Consider the following 17205-nt stretch of genomic DNA (forward strand, 5'->3'; position numbering starts at 1 on the left):
AAGGCAAGTTAACAAGCTTTTGTTGAGAGTTGCCTCTCTTGAGGTCTTCTCGAGACCCACACTGAGGGGAAAGGCCTGGTGCATGTGTGTATGTGTGTGTGTACACGCACATACAGTTCCTGCACGCACAGACAAACATGACTGTGTCAATTCAGTCTTCAAACAAGCTCAAGAGCTGTGGAAGTGGGAAGAGGCTACTATCACAAAATGGATTAAGGTAAGTTTCTGGAGGCTGGGAGCAACTGTACCCTGGACCAAGGGAGGCAGGCACCTCGCTCTCCATCATGATGTAGATGGAGAGTTTTTACAGGAATTCTCCACGTCCAGGATGGCCACCTCTTGGCTTAAAGCAGGTCTAGCAGGCAGCCTGGGCTATCTTCAATGAGGGAATGTGTGAACTGGGGAAAGAGAAGTCTTTGACAACCTACAACGTACATCCAAAGCTTACTGATGCCAACTACCGGATGTGAGACTTCAATCAAGTCCCTTACCTTTCTGAGAGTCAACTTCTTCACCTGTAAAATGGCAATAACACCAAATACCTTAGACTTTCAGGAGGACTGGAAGAGATCACCTATGGAAAACTTCTAGCACAGTAGCAGGTCCACACCGGTGCCTAATAACTGTCAGTTTCCCCACCCCCTAGCTATAAAGATGTGGATCTGAAAGAGCATAGTCGACTGTGAATCCTGCTCCTCCACAGGAAAGTATGTTCTCACACCAAAGGCTAAGTTGTTAAGATCAGTTCCACAGCTTCAGGATGGCCAGAGTTCTCTGAGGCTCAATCATGCACATCTCTGAACCTTAAACAAATGAGTTAATACCTCCAGGACTCAACTTCCTCATCTGCAAAATAGTTATACTAGCACCCACCAGGGCTGTTGTGAGGATTAAATAAGATAATATTTTAAAGGTCCTTAGATCATGTAGTTAAGAACTCAATAAAGTTACCATGCATAAGATCTAGACAAGTCAGTTTCTTTATAGTTCTAACCTGGACCAAAGTATCTTTAAAGAAGAAAGGGGGTTGGGGGTAGGAGATACAGGAGCTTTAGAGGTAAACACAACCTTACAGCTTCTATCATCATAGGAAGCCAAAGCCCAAGACCAAATAATGAGTGACTAACAGAGTCAGGAATATACCCAGGTTTCCTGATTCCCAATGTCCCATGCAGAATTTTTCCCACTATAGCCTGCCGCTTGTAAAAATAAAAAATAACAACAAAAAGAACAAGAAAGGTTACCCTGGATCAGAAAGTTCAAGGAAGAGGCCATAATGACATGATATCTGGGGTTAGGTAAAACTGGAGCTACAACCAGGCTTCTCCACCGAGTAGAATCTACTAGATCCCAGGGCAAGGGCCCTTTGCTTCTGACCCAGAGGGTGTTCCTACAGACTAAGAGATACCAGGGACCCCCAAGTATAAAGAAAGCCCAAAAAGCCCTTTAACCTCAGCCCACATGATTGAGCACAGCCAGGAAGAGAACTTCAGCATCTTTATCAAAGAATCAAGTAATGTGGTAACAAAAACACTGCAGTCACTGCAATATCAGCCACAACAAAGAACGTATATGAGACCCAGGAACCCAGCTGCCCACTTCCTCCCCTCCCCAGCTCCCTCATCTCTAGCCTCCAGCTCCTGCCAAGAGATGGTGATGTCTCCAGTGACTCAGGCAAAACCCAGAACACACAGGCCCTCAGATTCAGCGAGGAAAGCCAAGACCACGATCTCCTCTCTAGACAGAGAGTAGAATGCATTCAGGGGCCCAGAACTCAACCTCAAGCAACTTCATCTGCAATTCCTCCTTGCAGCCTCACCGCTTTTCTCTCAATTGCCATCTCTAGCATCCATAGTCTATTTGACTGCAAGTCCCTCTTCGTTAGCTCATTTAGTTAAAAATGAAAATATCTGGCACCCATAGACTCCCTCCTGGGTGCCGTCCAGGTGACCTCAGCACTCAGGCTGCTTAGAACACCACGTCAGTGATTCCATCTAAAATATGTTGTTGAGAAAACTGCAGTTCAGAGGAGTTTCAAGTTATTCACAGTCTCTAGACTACTGATATGCAGAGCCAGGGCTCATGTTTAGGTTGTCTGTCCTAAGCCCTTGCCTATTCCACCATGGCCTGCTGCAAGGCAGCCTGTCACTGAGAGAAAGCCAGGGGCCCAGGAGAGCAGCAGCCAGCCCTGCAGAAAGCACTTTGGACTGGGAGAGAGGAGCTGGCAGCCTAGGGAACAACACATCACCATTAAGCCTTGTTTTCTCACAAAGTAAGAAGCTTAGCTTTTAAATACGGCTTTGTGGAACCCCCAGATAACTCAAATGTGCCTCAGAAACCATGCAGGGGAGTAGGGGAAGAGGGGATCCAAGCAGGTAGCAATCTGTTTTGTTCCATTTAGCTCTACTTTTTTCTGCTTTATACATTGGTGTTGTATCTAAGATTTCATTTTAAGAAAGAGATCTTTTATCAAAAAAAAAAAAAAAAAAAAGATGAAAGTTGGAAAACCACTGAATTAGGAAACTGAAAAACCACTGAAGCAGATGAATGGATGCCTTCTAAGAAGAGAAGGAAAAAAAGAGTCCCCTCTCTCCTTTCCAAATTAAAACATGGCTGCAACATAAGTTTAAATCATCAGCATTTCCTTAAGGATAATTACAAATCAAGCAACAAGACAGAGGGAAGAAATGAAAAAAGAAAAAGGAAGTCATCCCAAATGAACAGGGTATCTTTCACCAGCTCTCTGACTCCATACTTGCCTCAGTGCCAGACCCCAGGAGGACAAGAGGGTCCCAGGCCAGGACAGAAGGCCCAGAGCTACCGAGAAAGGATTTCCAGTAAGGAAATAACAACAGAGGGGCAAGACCCTTCACAGTCTGAGCTAGGAAGGGACACCTGGTACTTAATTATTATAGGACTGTGAGCTGGCACCGGTGAGAGCCCTTCTGGCACAAGCAGGTGAACACAAATTCTCACATCTTCTCTTTACATTTAAACTGCTCTTCCCTCCAGGGGCTCGGACTTTTCCTTATAAACCCAGATTTTTCTCCTGATAAATCTGATTCAGAGACAATGACATCTGCTTTTTCTTGTCCCCCACCTGCATGCCTCTGGTATGAGGGTCTGTGGACTGCCAAAGGCAAACACCACTGCTTACAAGGATTCCAAACTCACATACACACACCCATGTGCATGCTGCCCAACATCTGGTTTTTCCAGTCCCTCTTCTTTGATTTAAAGGGGCCAGAAATTCTGAGTAAGCATGTCAGCTCTCAACAGGCACTCGGTGCTCTGCTCTCCATTTGAAGAATCAGATGACCCTTCTCTAATGCCCAGTTCTCCCTTCGACAATGTTGTGCCAGTTTGGATGTATTATGTCCCCCAAAATGCCGTTATCTTTGATGCAATCTTGTGTGGGCAGACATATTAGCGTTGATTGGATTGTGATTCCCTGATTGAGTGTTTCCATGGAAATGCCCCACCCAACTGTATGTGATAACTTTGGATAATTTCCATGGAGATGTGGCCCAACCCATTCAGTGTGGGCCTTGATTAGTTTACTAGAGCACTATATAAGCTCAGACAGAAGGAGCAAGCTTGCTACAGCCAAGAGGGACACTTTGAAGAACACACAGAAACAGAGAGTAGCTGCAGATGAGAGACAGTTTGAAGATGCCATTGAGAGTAGACTCTTGCTCCGGAGTAGCTAAGACAGGACAAACACCCCAAGAGCAACTGAGAGTGACATATTTGAGGAACTGCAGCCTAGAGAGGAATGTTCTGGGAGAAAGCCATTTTGAAACCAGAACTTTGGAGCAGACGCCACCCACGTGCCTTCCCAGCTAACAGAGGTTTCCTGGACACCATTGGCCATCCTCCAGTGAAGGAACCCAATTGCTAATGTCTTACCTTAGACACTTTATGGCTTTAAGACTGTAACTGTGTAACCAAATAAACCCCCTTTTATAAAAGCCAATCCATCTCTGGTGTTTTGCATTCCAGCAGCATCAGCAAACTGGAACAACTGTGTATTCTCTTCCAGTGAAATCCTCCCAGAGGGAGCACTTCCCCTTTTTGTTGCATTGCATCTTCTCCAACACCCTCGTCAGGTGATTCAAGAGGAAATAGACGGATAATGACACCCTAGGTGAGCCAGCACTTTTACTTTCAAGTTGTTTAGCTGAACAATTTGAGGGAAGAATTAGCCCTTTTTGAAAGATGAAGACACTGAGGAATAAACTCATTATCAGATTAGCCCAGGGCCTGCCAGTCAGATGACAAGGGGAGGTGAGCCAAGGCTCCTAAGACCCCTGAGAGCCCCTCCACATGTGCTGCAGTAACAATAGTGCTAGATGATAACTGTGTATACTTTGTTACAGGTGCTTTTGTGTTTTCAAATATAGTATCATTTAATTATCATATCCACCCTACAAGGGACATATTTTATATTCCCCATTTACAGACAAGGCAACTGTCGCTTAGTTAGGCTAAATAATTCTTCCAAAGTGATTCAGCTAATAGCCAGCAGAGTTAGGTCTGAAACCCAGGTCTGCAGGAGCCCAGGGCCCCTGGCTCTTCCCCTCCACGCTCCACCTGAAGACGTCCCTCCCACTCTGGCTCGGTAACACACCCTCACTTATTTCGATAAGCAAACTTGATTCAACCTAATTATGAATGAATAAGATATCAGTGCATATAATGTTATGAACATGCATGTATGTAGAGACATACAGATGCCTCTGAGTGCCTGAATTGAAAATCCAGCTCTGCCACGTACAGCAGTATGATCTTGAATAAGTTACTTAACCTCTCTGTGCCTCAGTTTCCTCATTCATAACATGGCAAGATGAATCTGCTCATAGAATTGTTGTGAGGATTAAACCAGGTAATACATGTAAATGCTTAGAGCAGAGCTGGGCACATATTAAATGCCCAAGGCCATGCCTTCTACAGCAGAGAATCAGGACCTTATTTTCCCTAAAGAGTTTCTACTAAAGCCACAACCCAAATGCCGATTCTAAGAAAGTGACATTATCTGACAGCCAGAAGCTCTCCGGAGGGGAAGTGAATTTCGGGCAGTCATTATAATTTAGTTCATATATTTCAATAAATAAATCAGTCATTTTCTACTATATGTACTTAAAGAAATAAAGTTCCCTTGGAATTCTGCTTTAGCTACATTCTCATGAATCTTGATTTTTTTTACTTCATTCATTTTTAAAGAGTTTGACATTTCCATTTTGATTTCTTTTTAACCCAAGCATTATTTAGATTTAAATTTCCAAAGAGGATAAAGTTGGAGAGGCCTATTATCGTATTGTTAATTTCTAATTTTATTATTTCATTGTCAGTGAATGTGGTCTACACAAATCATATTTTGTGGAATTAGGCATTTTCCTTATGTTCTAATGCATGGCCAATATTTCTTAATCTTTTATGTGTGTTTGAAAAGAATTTGCATTCTGTTTATTGGATACAAAAATCATTGATGTTTCATCACCACATGCCATGTTAACTCCTACCTGCTCCTACTTGCTTTCACTTATCCAGACAGGAGCTAGGTTTACAGAAGGAGCAGTGGAAGGAGGATGCAAGTTCACCAGAAGAAAGAAAAAAGAAAAGGCCCTCCCAGTAGATGTTATCTGTACTGATGAGGAATCTGTGTTAGGGAGGTTAATTAGCTCATTAACAGCTAATTAGGAACAGCACCAGCACTGGAATTCTGCTCACCCCAATACAATGCTTACTACATTACTTAGAAAGGAGTCTCTGATCTCTAACCAAGACCACACCCACAACATTCTCCTTGTAACTATAAGAGCCCATCTAGAGTAGCAGGATTCATTCGTTCATTCACTCATTCAACAGCATATATTGAACATCTATCATTTGCCAACCAATTCTACAGGTGGTGGAGATACAGAGGCAAAATCTAGCCCCCTTTGCTCTCCAGGACGTCCCCGAATCAGGTGGGAGAGAGACAGGCAAACAGATGATTACACCACCACGTGGAGAGTGATGACAGCACTTGGTACAAGGAACTACACAGCCAGAGAAGACCAGGTGCCTCAGCTCACCTGAATTCAAGGTAGAGCCTGGGAAGATGGAAAGTTATTAGAGAATTTTCTCAGAGGACTCCTTGGGCTAATTCTGGAGGTTGAGTGGGTTCATAGAAAAGACTCCTGCAGGAAGGCCTTCCAGGGTGAGATCACCACACCTGTTGGCAGCTTTCTCCCTCATTCCAGGAGTCAGTCAAGGAGAGTCAAAGAATATCTCCTGCTTCCTCCTGGAGAGCTCAGGTCCTCTTTAGGTCTTTCCTGCTCTACCCCTGCCCTCTTCACTCTCTGTCCAACTTCTTATCCTCTTCCTCTCTGCCTTCATGGTCCCTCAACACCCTCCCAACAAGTAGTTCTCAAGGATACAGAAAAATGGAAGGAAGGAACTAGCAAGGTCTTCCTACTCTAACCCCAGCCCTCTCCCCAACCCCCCCTTTCAGGCTGTCCCAGAAGCCCCCTCCCCTTCTAGAGCCCTCCAGATCACTTAACAAATAGTTATAATGGATAGTGTTTACTGAGCATTCACCATGTGCTGAGGATTCTTCTAAGACTGTATTCTTCTGTATGCTTTATTTACTGAAGCATTTACTCCCTACAACGGGGGGGGGGGGGGTGGGGAGCACTCCCCATCTTACAGCTGAGAAAACTAAAGCATAAGAATGTCAAGTACCTGCCCAAGATCACAGATTAAGTTGGTACCTGAGCTAGGATGTCCTGGGCAGCTGGCTGCTGAGGCCCTGTTCTCACACAGTGATGCCTCGTCACAGAATCCCCACCCCCACCCACAGCAGGCAGCACTGGTCACTTCCAAAGCACTGGGAAAAGCAGCTGCTCTACTGACAAGGTCATGGAAAACAGGAGAAGACTAAGAAACTGTCACCAACCAGAGGAGGCTAAGGAGACAACACAACTCAGTGCAATGTGGTGTCTTGGACTGGATCCTGGAACAGAAAAATGACATTTGCGGAAAAAACACACACACACACACAAAAAAAAAAAAAAAAAAAAAAACTAGTGAAATCCAAATAACAGATGGAATTTAGTGAATAGCAATGTTTCAAAGTCAGTTTCTTAGTTTTGGCACATGTAGCATCGTAATTTAAGATGTTAACAATGGGGAAAACTGGGTTGAGGGGCATACCTGAACTCTCTGTACCAACTTCACAATTTTTCTGTAAATCTAAAATTATTCCAAAATGTTAAAAAGCTTATTTGAAAATAAAAGATCTGATACCATATCAAGCTGCCCCGACCCAGACACTTAAACACACTCAGACAGTAAGTGCTCCGCTAATCTCTTTAAGTGGGGGCTGAACTTCACTCTCACTCCCCAGACAGAATGGGAAACGTTGCCATGGAAATGGCCCAATGCCAGAAAACAGGCTGACCTAAAGTAGAGTGCGGTGGGTGGAGGGAGTTGCTGCAGATAAAGCCCCTATGAGACTACAGAATCTGCAGGTAAACACAGTTGCAGAATATCCCCATTCATCCATAGGACAGTTTGGCTTGCAACGTTTCAGGCTTGGGCTGGGAAGTGAAGATACACTAGAGAATGGGGCACACAAGGTATGTGCTCGCGACTCAGCAGGACCCAGCAGGGCAGGCAGCTTCTGAAATCACAACACTGTGTGATTGCTTTTACGTATCAACAAAAATAAACAGTTTGCTGGAGCCCCAGGGAAAGCGTGGTCAATGCTATCAGCCTGGGATCTGGAAGCTGCCCTGTGGTGGCAATACTGGAGCAAAGCCTTAAGGGATGAACAGGATGTTGCCAGGGGGAAAATGGGTAGCTAGATTTTCATTTTGATATCACATCTTCCCCTTTCTGAACAAGAGCAACTTTCTATGATGTCTTAGGCTGAGGATTTAGCTATAGCTAGCAGCCTTGGAACTCATTCGGCCTTGAGGATGCAACCAGTGACCTTCTGGCCTTTTTAGCAAATGTAGGGGTTCCCTGAGTAAACTCCTGGCAGGTAACGTTCACAACCCACAGGGGATGGAGCAGACAGCATAAGTCATAATGATGAGTAAGGGCCAAGCAGTTGTTATCAGCCAACAGACAAATGTTTAATAGATACCTACCATGCAGAGTGCAAGGCACTAGGGCCCCAGAGAAATATCCTATCTGCCCCTTAATCAAGAGACAAACAATATAGCTGAACACATGATCAAATACAGTGTAAGGTGACACAAAGAAAGCCAAACAGACATAAACAATTCTTGATCCCACCACTTCCCAACTGGGGATCTTGGTCAAATATGAGCTTCAATTCCCTCACCTGTCGAAAGGTGGTATAACACCACCTTGCCTTGCAGGGTTGAGAAGATTAGAGAGAAGGTATGTAAGGCATCCAACACAGGCCGTTTAGTACATAGTTGCTCAACAAATGATCATTGTTATTGCCAATGATGTGGTAACAAGTAAGAGAACCATTTATGTTCAAGACAACAAGACTTCGGGGGCAGAGTCCAATGCATTTAAAAAAAAAAAAAAAAGCAAGATAGTTTCAAATCTAATCCACAGAAACAAGAAAACCCACTGACCTAATGGAAGAAACACATTCCATTGCAAAGGAAGGTATAGCTCCTGAGGGCTGCTGGAATGGAGACAGAGTATTCTAGGTTGTGTTAGGGAGCATTTTCTGGAAAGAATGACTTTTGGGAGATGTGTAGGAATTTTTACAAAAGGGGGGGAGGCACTAAAAGGAAGAGAGGACAAAGGCTGACAAGAATACTATTCTCTCCAACAGCCAGTCCCATAGCCCCACCACCACCACCCCCACACACAAACACTCACAGGAATAAAAATAAAATTAATCCCTTTCTCTCACCCAAGCATCTTCCCTTCTGGCCTCCAGCTGATGGATCTGTAATCCTCCTCAATCCCCATCACTCTCATCTCAGCTCTGCTTCCTGTCTGCTCAGAGCAAAACAGCTCTCTCAGGGAATAAACCCTTCCAGTTGGAGAGGAGATGAGGAAGGAATCACTGGGCAGTAAGAAATCTTATCACCAAAAAAAAAGGAATCTCAGTGAAGGGGCAAATTGCTATGTTAACAGTTAGTTATAATCTAAAGTACCTGGCACATGGTAGGGGCACAATAAATATTTGTGGAAAGGATTAATTATGCTTAAAGGGGAAGTACATGTCCACATTTCTGGTGGGGTATAGTAAAATCATCCCGAGGAACCCTGATCCCACAGACATCCTGGAACTTCAGATGGGGGAGCGGGCCAAGGACAAGGTCTTTAGGAAGCAACAAGACACAAGCTAGAACAGACAGTCAAAAAGAAGCCTGGCCTTTGAGGCGTCTGTTAGTTGACTCTGTGGGTGTACCGCTATTGGCACTGGCCTTGGAGGAACCAGAATGCCCCAACCAGTCTCCAAGGAGGTGCTCGCTTCAGCAGCAAGTACACTAAAATTGGTGTGATACAGAGATTAATTCTTTATTCAGCAAAACTGCCTTTCAAAAACGAGGGAGAGTTTAAAATATTCACAGATAATGGAAACGGAGAAAGACTCAAAAGGACAAATATTGTATGACCTCACTGATGTGAAATAATTAGAATAAGCAAACTCATAGAGTTAGAATGTAGAATATAGTTTACCAGGGGCTGGGTTGGGTGTAGACAATGGGGAGTTAATGTTTAATTTGTAAAGAATTTCTATGCAGATTGACTGTAAGGTTTTGGAAATGGATGGTGGTGATGGTAGCACATTAATGTCAGTGTAATTGACAGATTTGAATTATATATGAATATGGTTAAAAAGGTAAATTTTATGTCATATGTATATTACTAGAATAAAAATTAAAAGGTAAAGCATAGGGCTGTATAACACTGTAAACCATATTTTAAGTGATGGACTATAGCTAATAGCACATGTATAAAAATGTTCTTTCATGAATTATAACAAAAGTACAACACTAATACAAGGTCTTAATAATAGGGTCATATATGGGGGGAAAATATACTGAATGTGAACTTTGGACTATAGTTAGCAGTACACATTTAATATTCTTTCATCAACTGTAACAAAGTTACCACGCTACTGAAAAGTGTCAACAATAGTGGGTACATGGGAAGGCTGTATTTTTTTTTTTCATGATTTTTATGTAAACCTAAAACTTCTCTAATATAAAAATTTAGTAAAATATATAGTAATAATGTTAAAAAGAAATCTCCAAGGAGGTTTATACAACACTGCTTTCTCCGTTATCATTATGTACCTTTGAGTTTTGGGTCTTTTCTCAAGAAATACATCTTTCTGTTCTGTTTCATTTTCCCTATGCAACCATGTAATCTTTAAAATCAGGACTTTGGATACTAATTCTGCCTGGTGCTGTGCCTAGCAGGGTGCTGGATGCCATATCCATGCATCCCGGGTGATGCCCCTACATGTTCTGTATGCTCGTGATGGTGTATATGTGATGCATTCACCAACGGGAGAGGGGTTGAGAAAATCCAGGATCTTTGCCTTTCACCTCAGGAGAGACTGCATGCATCTCAAGAAATTAGACTTGAATCTTAACAAGGACTTGAAGGAGGACTGAGCTCAAGCATCACTTCTGTGAGGTGCCCTCTCCAATTCTGGGAGGCTCTGTCCTCCTCTCCCCAAAGCCAGTAGACAGGGTTTTCCCATGGTTGTCTCCATCATCAGAACCATAGCTTATATTTGTTTCTTTGTGTCTCCCTTGTGACCACGACTGACCATGGACTTCCTGAGTAGTTTGCCACTACACCCCAGCACCTATCGCAGGGCTTAGGACACTGTAGGTATTCAGTAAATGTTTGCTGAATGAAAAGAGAGCCGGGCAAAAGGACCCTGGACCAGGAATTGTCTAGACTCAGTGGATCCAAAGTTTAGCCAATAAGGAAGAATTAACAAGAACCACCTCCTGAGATGGGCTGGGTGTAGGGAATTACACATTCCTGGCAAGCCTGTTCTACGTCACTGAAGAAGCAGGCTGCTGGAGAAGCTTCCCAAGAGAAGCAGGGCAAAAGATAAGGTAAGTCAGGTCTTGTGACGACAGCCTCAGCATGGACACGACTGCCAACAGGCCAAGTTCATGGAACTCACATTTACTGACCCTCCTTCTGGTGGGGAGCGATTGCCACGGATTTTCTCACATCACCCTCACAATGGCCCTATGAGGAAGGTACGATAATTCTTTTTACAGATGGAACTCTGAGGTCTAAGTCCTTCTGAACTCCAGAAACTCATGTTTTTACCATGCTTAGGACAGGATCACCAACAATGAAGCACTTTACAGAACCACAAATTCTAAGGGTTGATGGAAGCCTTAAATCTCCTAGTCCACTCCTCCCCCAAAGGGATGCTCAAATTCCTTCAACATTCAACATCCCAACAAGCTCCTTGTCTCCCTCCCATGCTGCAGGATCCACTACCTCCCCAGCCAGCCCAGCCCACCCTTGAGCAGCTCCAACTACTCAAAAGTGCTTTTTGACACTGAGTCCCAGTTTCTACCCATCAACGCCATATCCTCCCCTTGTATCTACAAAAGCAGAGCTAATCTCATGACAGCACATGACAGCTCTCCCATTATCTGAAAGCAGTTAGCATCTCCCCTTACTGAGGCTTTAGAAAGATCTCTACAGATAGAGATTGCACAGGCTACTCAATGTGCAATTTGTTTCATGGAGGTTAACAAACACTTTTCGTTGAAACAGCAATCAGATAGAAAAGATGGCATATCTTACCACAGTGAGGGCAATTCCTCTCCTACTGGGGAAAAGCAGACAGAGGGGCAGGTGGGAGGAGGAGTTGGAAGAGGAGTGGGAGTAGACACCAAAATCCACATAGACCCTAATAGCATTTGTGCCAGTTTGTATATATTATGTCCCCCAGAAAAAGCCATATTCTTTAATGCAATCTTGTAAGGGCAGACATATTAGTGTTGATTAGGTTGGAACCTTTGGATTAGGTTGTTTCCATGGAGATGTGACCCACTCAACTGTAGGTGATAACTCTGGTAAGACAATTTCCACGGAGGCACGGCCCCACCCATTCAGTGTGGGCCTTGATTAGTTCACTGGAGTCCTATAAAAGCTCAGACAGAAGGAGCTCACTGCTAACTGCAGTTGAGAGATATATTTTAAAGATGGCCATTGGAAGCTGACACTGACATTTTAGTGAATGCCATTTTGAAATGCAACCTGGGAGCAAGCAGACGCCAGCCACGTGCCTTCTGGACTAACAGAGGTTTTCCGGACACCAATGGCCATCCTTCAGTGAAGGTACCCGATTATTGATGCCTTACCTTGGACACTTTATGGCCTTCAGATAAAACTTTGTAACCAAATAAACCCCCTTTATAAAAGCCAATCCATTTTTGGTATTTTGCTTAACAGCAGTATTAGCAAACCAGAACAACATTCTTCATAGAAAACATTAATATTGCTAGAAGGGGCTTCTGAGATCAATCAAATTCCTTGCTTTACAAAGGAGGACTTGAGAAGCAGGGAGGTAAAGTGACACAATAGACCACAGCTATTAAGTGGCAGAGCCACAATTAGAACCCTTTAAACCTGCAACCCAGTCTTCTTTCACTCCACTGCCAGAGCCTCTCCCTGCTCTAAAACACTAGAGAAGCCATCCATGATTTCAGAACAACTGTCCCATATAACAGCACCCACTTACTGTCTCACTTTCACAACATCCCAAAGAGGTAAAGCGAGGACACAGATCATTAGCTCTGTTTTTACAGAGGTTTAAGACTAAGATACAGAGAGGAGAGGGGACTTGTTCGGGTTCCCCAGCAAATGGAATTTATACCTGGAACTCAAAGCTCAGTTAAGACTCTTTGTAAAGTGTGGACAATGGGCTATTGAAAGGGACCATAAAGTACTTCCTCTGGAAATGGATTTCCTCACTAAAGGAAGGGAGCCGCCTCCGCCTGCTGTTCATTTTTGCACTGTTTTTTGATGGTGGAGCATGCAGATATGGGAAGATCTTCAAAACCATGCTCTTCTTTTGCTTCCTACCTCCCCAGCCAGCATGCTTCAGAGGAAAGAACACTATGGAGAGGGTTGAGAGTCTGGGTTCCTCTCCTGGTTCTGTCCGGACCAGCTCTGTGGCCTGGGGCACGATACCAACCCAGGCCAAGCTCCTGTTTCCTCATCTATAAACAGGGACAATAAATTCTGCCCTGTCTACGTAACCGGGATGCTGTGAGGCTCAGGTGACAAAGAACATGTATGAGGCAGGGAGGCTCACTCCCACAATAAGCAACTGTCCCTTTGCTTCTCTCATTTCCCCAGCTCCCTCACCTGCTCTACAGCCTTACTACCCAGAGCAGGTGAAAGGGTCATGAAGGTCTTATCTAAGACAAAGGAGGAGAAGGACAAACAATTGCAGCAGCATCCGACAGTCCCCAACACTTGTATGAGGCCCATCATTTTGCTATTAGCGGAATATTTACCATTTATTAAGTCCTATGTGCCATGCACCACACAAAGAGAGCTGCAGGTGGTCCTCACAAATACCCATTTTGCAGATGAGAACACTTAAGATCCACAGGCTAAGGGAGGGCTAGTAAACAACGGTGCCAGGATGAAACCCCAGTTCTCTCCACATTCAGCCTAGGATTTCCCAAACTTGAATGTGCTCATGCATCACCCGGGGAGACTGCTGAATAATGCAGATTGTGATTTTGAGGGTCTAAGGTGGGCCTGAGATTCTGCATTTCTAAGAAGCTCCCTAGAAGGTGGACTACTCTTTGAGTAGCAAGAGCTCCAGTTTAAGTTCCATTAGGGCATAGTGTGTGTCAAGGCACTCAATAATTATTTACTGAATGAGTCAGTGACCGTGTAACTCACAAATCCAAGCTTTATCACTTCTCTATATGGAGTCTCATTATGTCATTTGATCCTCATAACAAATCTCCAAGGTATGATCACCCCATTTGTTAGATAAGGAAACGGAGGCACAAAGGGAAGTAAGCAGCCTAAGGTTTCACAGCTTTCCTGCAACAGGGCTGGAGGTTTTCTACTTTCAAATCCTTTACCCAAGGGAGACAGGGTAAATGAATAAAGATGGCCCGGGAGTGAGGAGCTGGACCCATCCCGGCAGGTGGCCCGCTCACAGCTCACGAGGTCACCCAGGAGTTCCGCGCCGCTCCCCACTCCCGGGGGGAAGGGGAGAAGGGGTCGCGCCCTCCGGGAGGGAAACGAGGAGGAGAGCAGGAGGAGCCGGCCCGGGCCCTGTGCAGGCAGCAGCGGGCAGGTGGTGAGGTGACCCCTGACCTCAGTGAGAGCCCCGCAGGCCCCAGCCCGGGACTGACACTGTCCACCTTAGAGGGTGAGGGGGCCTGAGGCTTTCAGGGAAATCACCGCCTAGAGATGAATCACCGGCACCTGACCCAGGACGGGAGGGGAGCGCAGGGGAGAGGAGGAGAAGGCGAAGGGAGGGTGCGGAACCCGCGCGGGAGGCGGCTGGGGCTTGGGGAGCGCAGGACTCGCACCGGCCCCCCTGCAGTCTGGATTTGGGGAGCAAAGTGAAGCCTCTCTCGCGCGCGGCCCCACCGCCCCCCACCACCAGCAGCCCCCAGCCCGCGGGATTCCCGGGTGCGGCGGGACTCACGGCCTTCAGCTGCTCCAGCCGGTCCTTCATCCTGGTGGCCCAGAGTCCAGAGGCAGGTGAGCGCGTCCCAGGTGAGCGCGTCCCAGGTGAGCGGCCGGAAGTGGTGGCCGGGACAGGCGGGGCCGGGGCGAAGGAGCTCGAGGCACAGGCGGAGGCGGACGGAGGCCGCTGGCTAGGAGGAGCGTCCGAGGCCGCGGGAAGCTCCGCTCGGCCCCCGCCGGCGCCTCGCGCTCCAAATCCGGCTCCCGGGCGCGCGCGGATCTGCCCCCGGCCCCGCCCCTCACCTGGGCCGCGCCCCGCGCTCGTCCTTAAAGGGCCCGCGCCCAGCAGCCGCCTGGACGCCCCGGTCCACCTCCCCTGACTCGGCACTTCGGGGGGACCTGAGAAGTTGGTAGAGACGGACACCGGTTTATCCTGCCTCGGGGCCGAGGAAGAGTGACTGACTCTGTCCCTATTTGCTAGCCGTTCATTAAGCGACTACCTGGGCAGACTTCGCTAGGCGGGGACGACGTCCTGCAAACAACTAACTCTGCCCCCTCTTGTGCTACAGTAGGTGGGAGGAAAATGTTTTCAGGCTATCCGAAAGAGAGCCACCAATTCCGCCTGTGGGAAAGGCATTCCAAGTAAAGGGAATAGCGATTGCAAAGGCATAGAAGCCGGAATGTGATCAGTCCTGAGTGGCGGCTGGAGCTGAAACTTCCGAGAGGAAATAACTGGACATGAGGCGGGACAAGTCCAGCTGGAGCGAGGAATTTGTATTTTATGCTGTTGACAATCGGGACCCCTCTGAGAAATTTAAGCGATTCAATGTTCAAGTCAGAATACCTACCACTATCCGGCATCGTACGGTTGAGAAAGCCTTCCGGACCAGAAGGGGGAAGAGAAGTGAAACAGCATGAAGTTTCAGTGGCTGAGAGATTTCAAATGGAGTTGAGAGGTCATTCTGGAGGTTATTCTTATGTCTTATATAGATATCCCTTTTTAGTTTTTAATGTATTAGAATAACTAGAAGGAAATACCTGAAACTGTTGAGCTGCAATCCAGTATCCTTGATTCTTGTAAAGGATCGTATAACTATGTAACTTCTATGGTGTGACCGTGTGATTGTGAAAACCTTGTGGCTCACATTCCCTTTATCCAGGGCATGCACAGATGAGTAGAAAAATGGGGACAAAAAGTAAATGAATAATAGGTCGGCAGGAGGGATGTGGAATGTTTGGGGTGTTCTTTTTTACTTTTATTTTTATTTTTATTTTCTGGAGTAATGAAAATGTTCAAAAATTCATTGTGTGTTGAATGCACAACTATATGATGATACTGTGAACAACTGATTGTACACTTTGGATGATTGTGTGATATGTGAAAATATCTCAATAAAATTGCATTTAAAAAAAAAGAAGGATATCTGCCACTGGCAAGCTATATAACTTTGGAAAGACACTGTTTCTCTAGGGGATTCGTTTCCGTGTCTATAAAATTCCATATCTATAAATTCGTTTCCACTTGGTAGTTTCTGTGAAGCTTGTGTGAGAGAAGTGAATATGATTAGCAAACTTTAGACAAGGGTTGTAATGATAAAGATGGTTGTTATTGGAAAGCCTAAGTCTTTTCAGGTGGATTGTACCTTCTGAAAAGGTGGGAAGGTTCTTCCCAATGCCCTCCCTCTTTTTCTCTTCTTTCCCGGTTCCTCCTTCCCTGTTTGTCATCTTGGGAACAAATGACATATCCAGCAGAAAGCTTAGCTCAATAAAAGGGACTGACGGCAGAAGATTTAATTCCCAAGTTTGGAAAACAATTGCTCTATGCATTCAGGTTAAAAGGCTGTATGTATTTACGTAATTCTAACAGGACTTTGCCCTTTTCTGCAATCTTAGTGCGTGCGCCGGAGTGACTTCATCGCCTTCCGCAAAGATACTATCCGCGCGGTAGGTCGGACTGTGTGAAATGGCCCTACTCCTCCCTCATTCGTCCTGCACGTTTCCTTCTGCCCTAAGTGTTTGCTAGTTGGAGTATCCTGTCGTTAGTAAGCGGAAGGCATCCGCGTCCCCTGGTGGTCATAAAAGGAAAGGGTGAGTAACGCAGAACTCGTTTTCCACCTTCTCTTAGTGCAAGTAGCTGGGACCCTGCGTTTCAGTAGAACAGAGTCTCGTAAGGGAAACATATGTGAACAACTCTTCACACTAGAAGTCTTCCAAGGGCCATAGGAGTCTGAGTAAGGAATCCTTTCCAGAGAAAAACCAAGGGTGGGCTATTCAGCCTCTGCCTGACACATCTAGGGATGGAATATCAAGTCCACCTTGTTACAACATAATTGTTTTTGAAAGGGTAAACACAACTCTCATACAAATATGAAATGAACACACATCAAGAATTTTATTTAACTCATTAACTAATGAGAGAACCTGTGAGGTATTAAAGACTTGTTCAGAGGAGGACCCCAAAAGTGCATATATAATGAGGGCAATCAGGAATGCTGAAATGAATATGTTAATAAATGCATAACTGACCAACGTCACCTCCAGCAGACAAACTTCTTTTGCATGTCTATA

At 45.3% G+C, this 17205-nt stretch overlaps 1 protein-coding gene across 3 annotated transcripts in view; it reads right to left on the reverse strand.

Moving 5' to 3' along the window:
* The window catches only part of STX3 (syntaxin 3), a 43454-nt gene extending 28518 nt beyond the window's left edge, over positions 1-14936 (reverse strand). For 2 of the 3 annotated variants that reach the window (XR_005217341.1, XR_005217340.1), the window contains exon 1: positions 14657-14936. Coding sequence is in view for 1 of the 3 variants with exons in the window: in XM_037838463.1 (XP_037694391.1) it covers positions 14657-14686 (30 nt within the window). In the remaining 2 variants the exon portion in view is untranslated. The remainder of the gene's footprint in view (positions 1-14656) is intronic. The other variant, XM_037838463.1, reaches the window with a different exon arrangement.
* Positions 14937-17205: the final 2269 nt, after the last annotated feature.

This window comes from Choloepus didactylus, chromosome 6 (genome assembly GCF_015220235.1).
Source record: "Choloepus didactylus isolate mChoDid1 chromosome 6, mChoDid1.pri, whole genome shotgun sequence".
Taxonomy (NCBI): domain Eukaryota; kingdom Metazoa; phylum Chordata; class Mammalia; order Pilosa; family Megalonychidae; genus Choloepus; species Choloepus didactylus.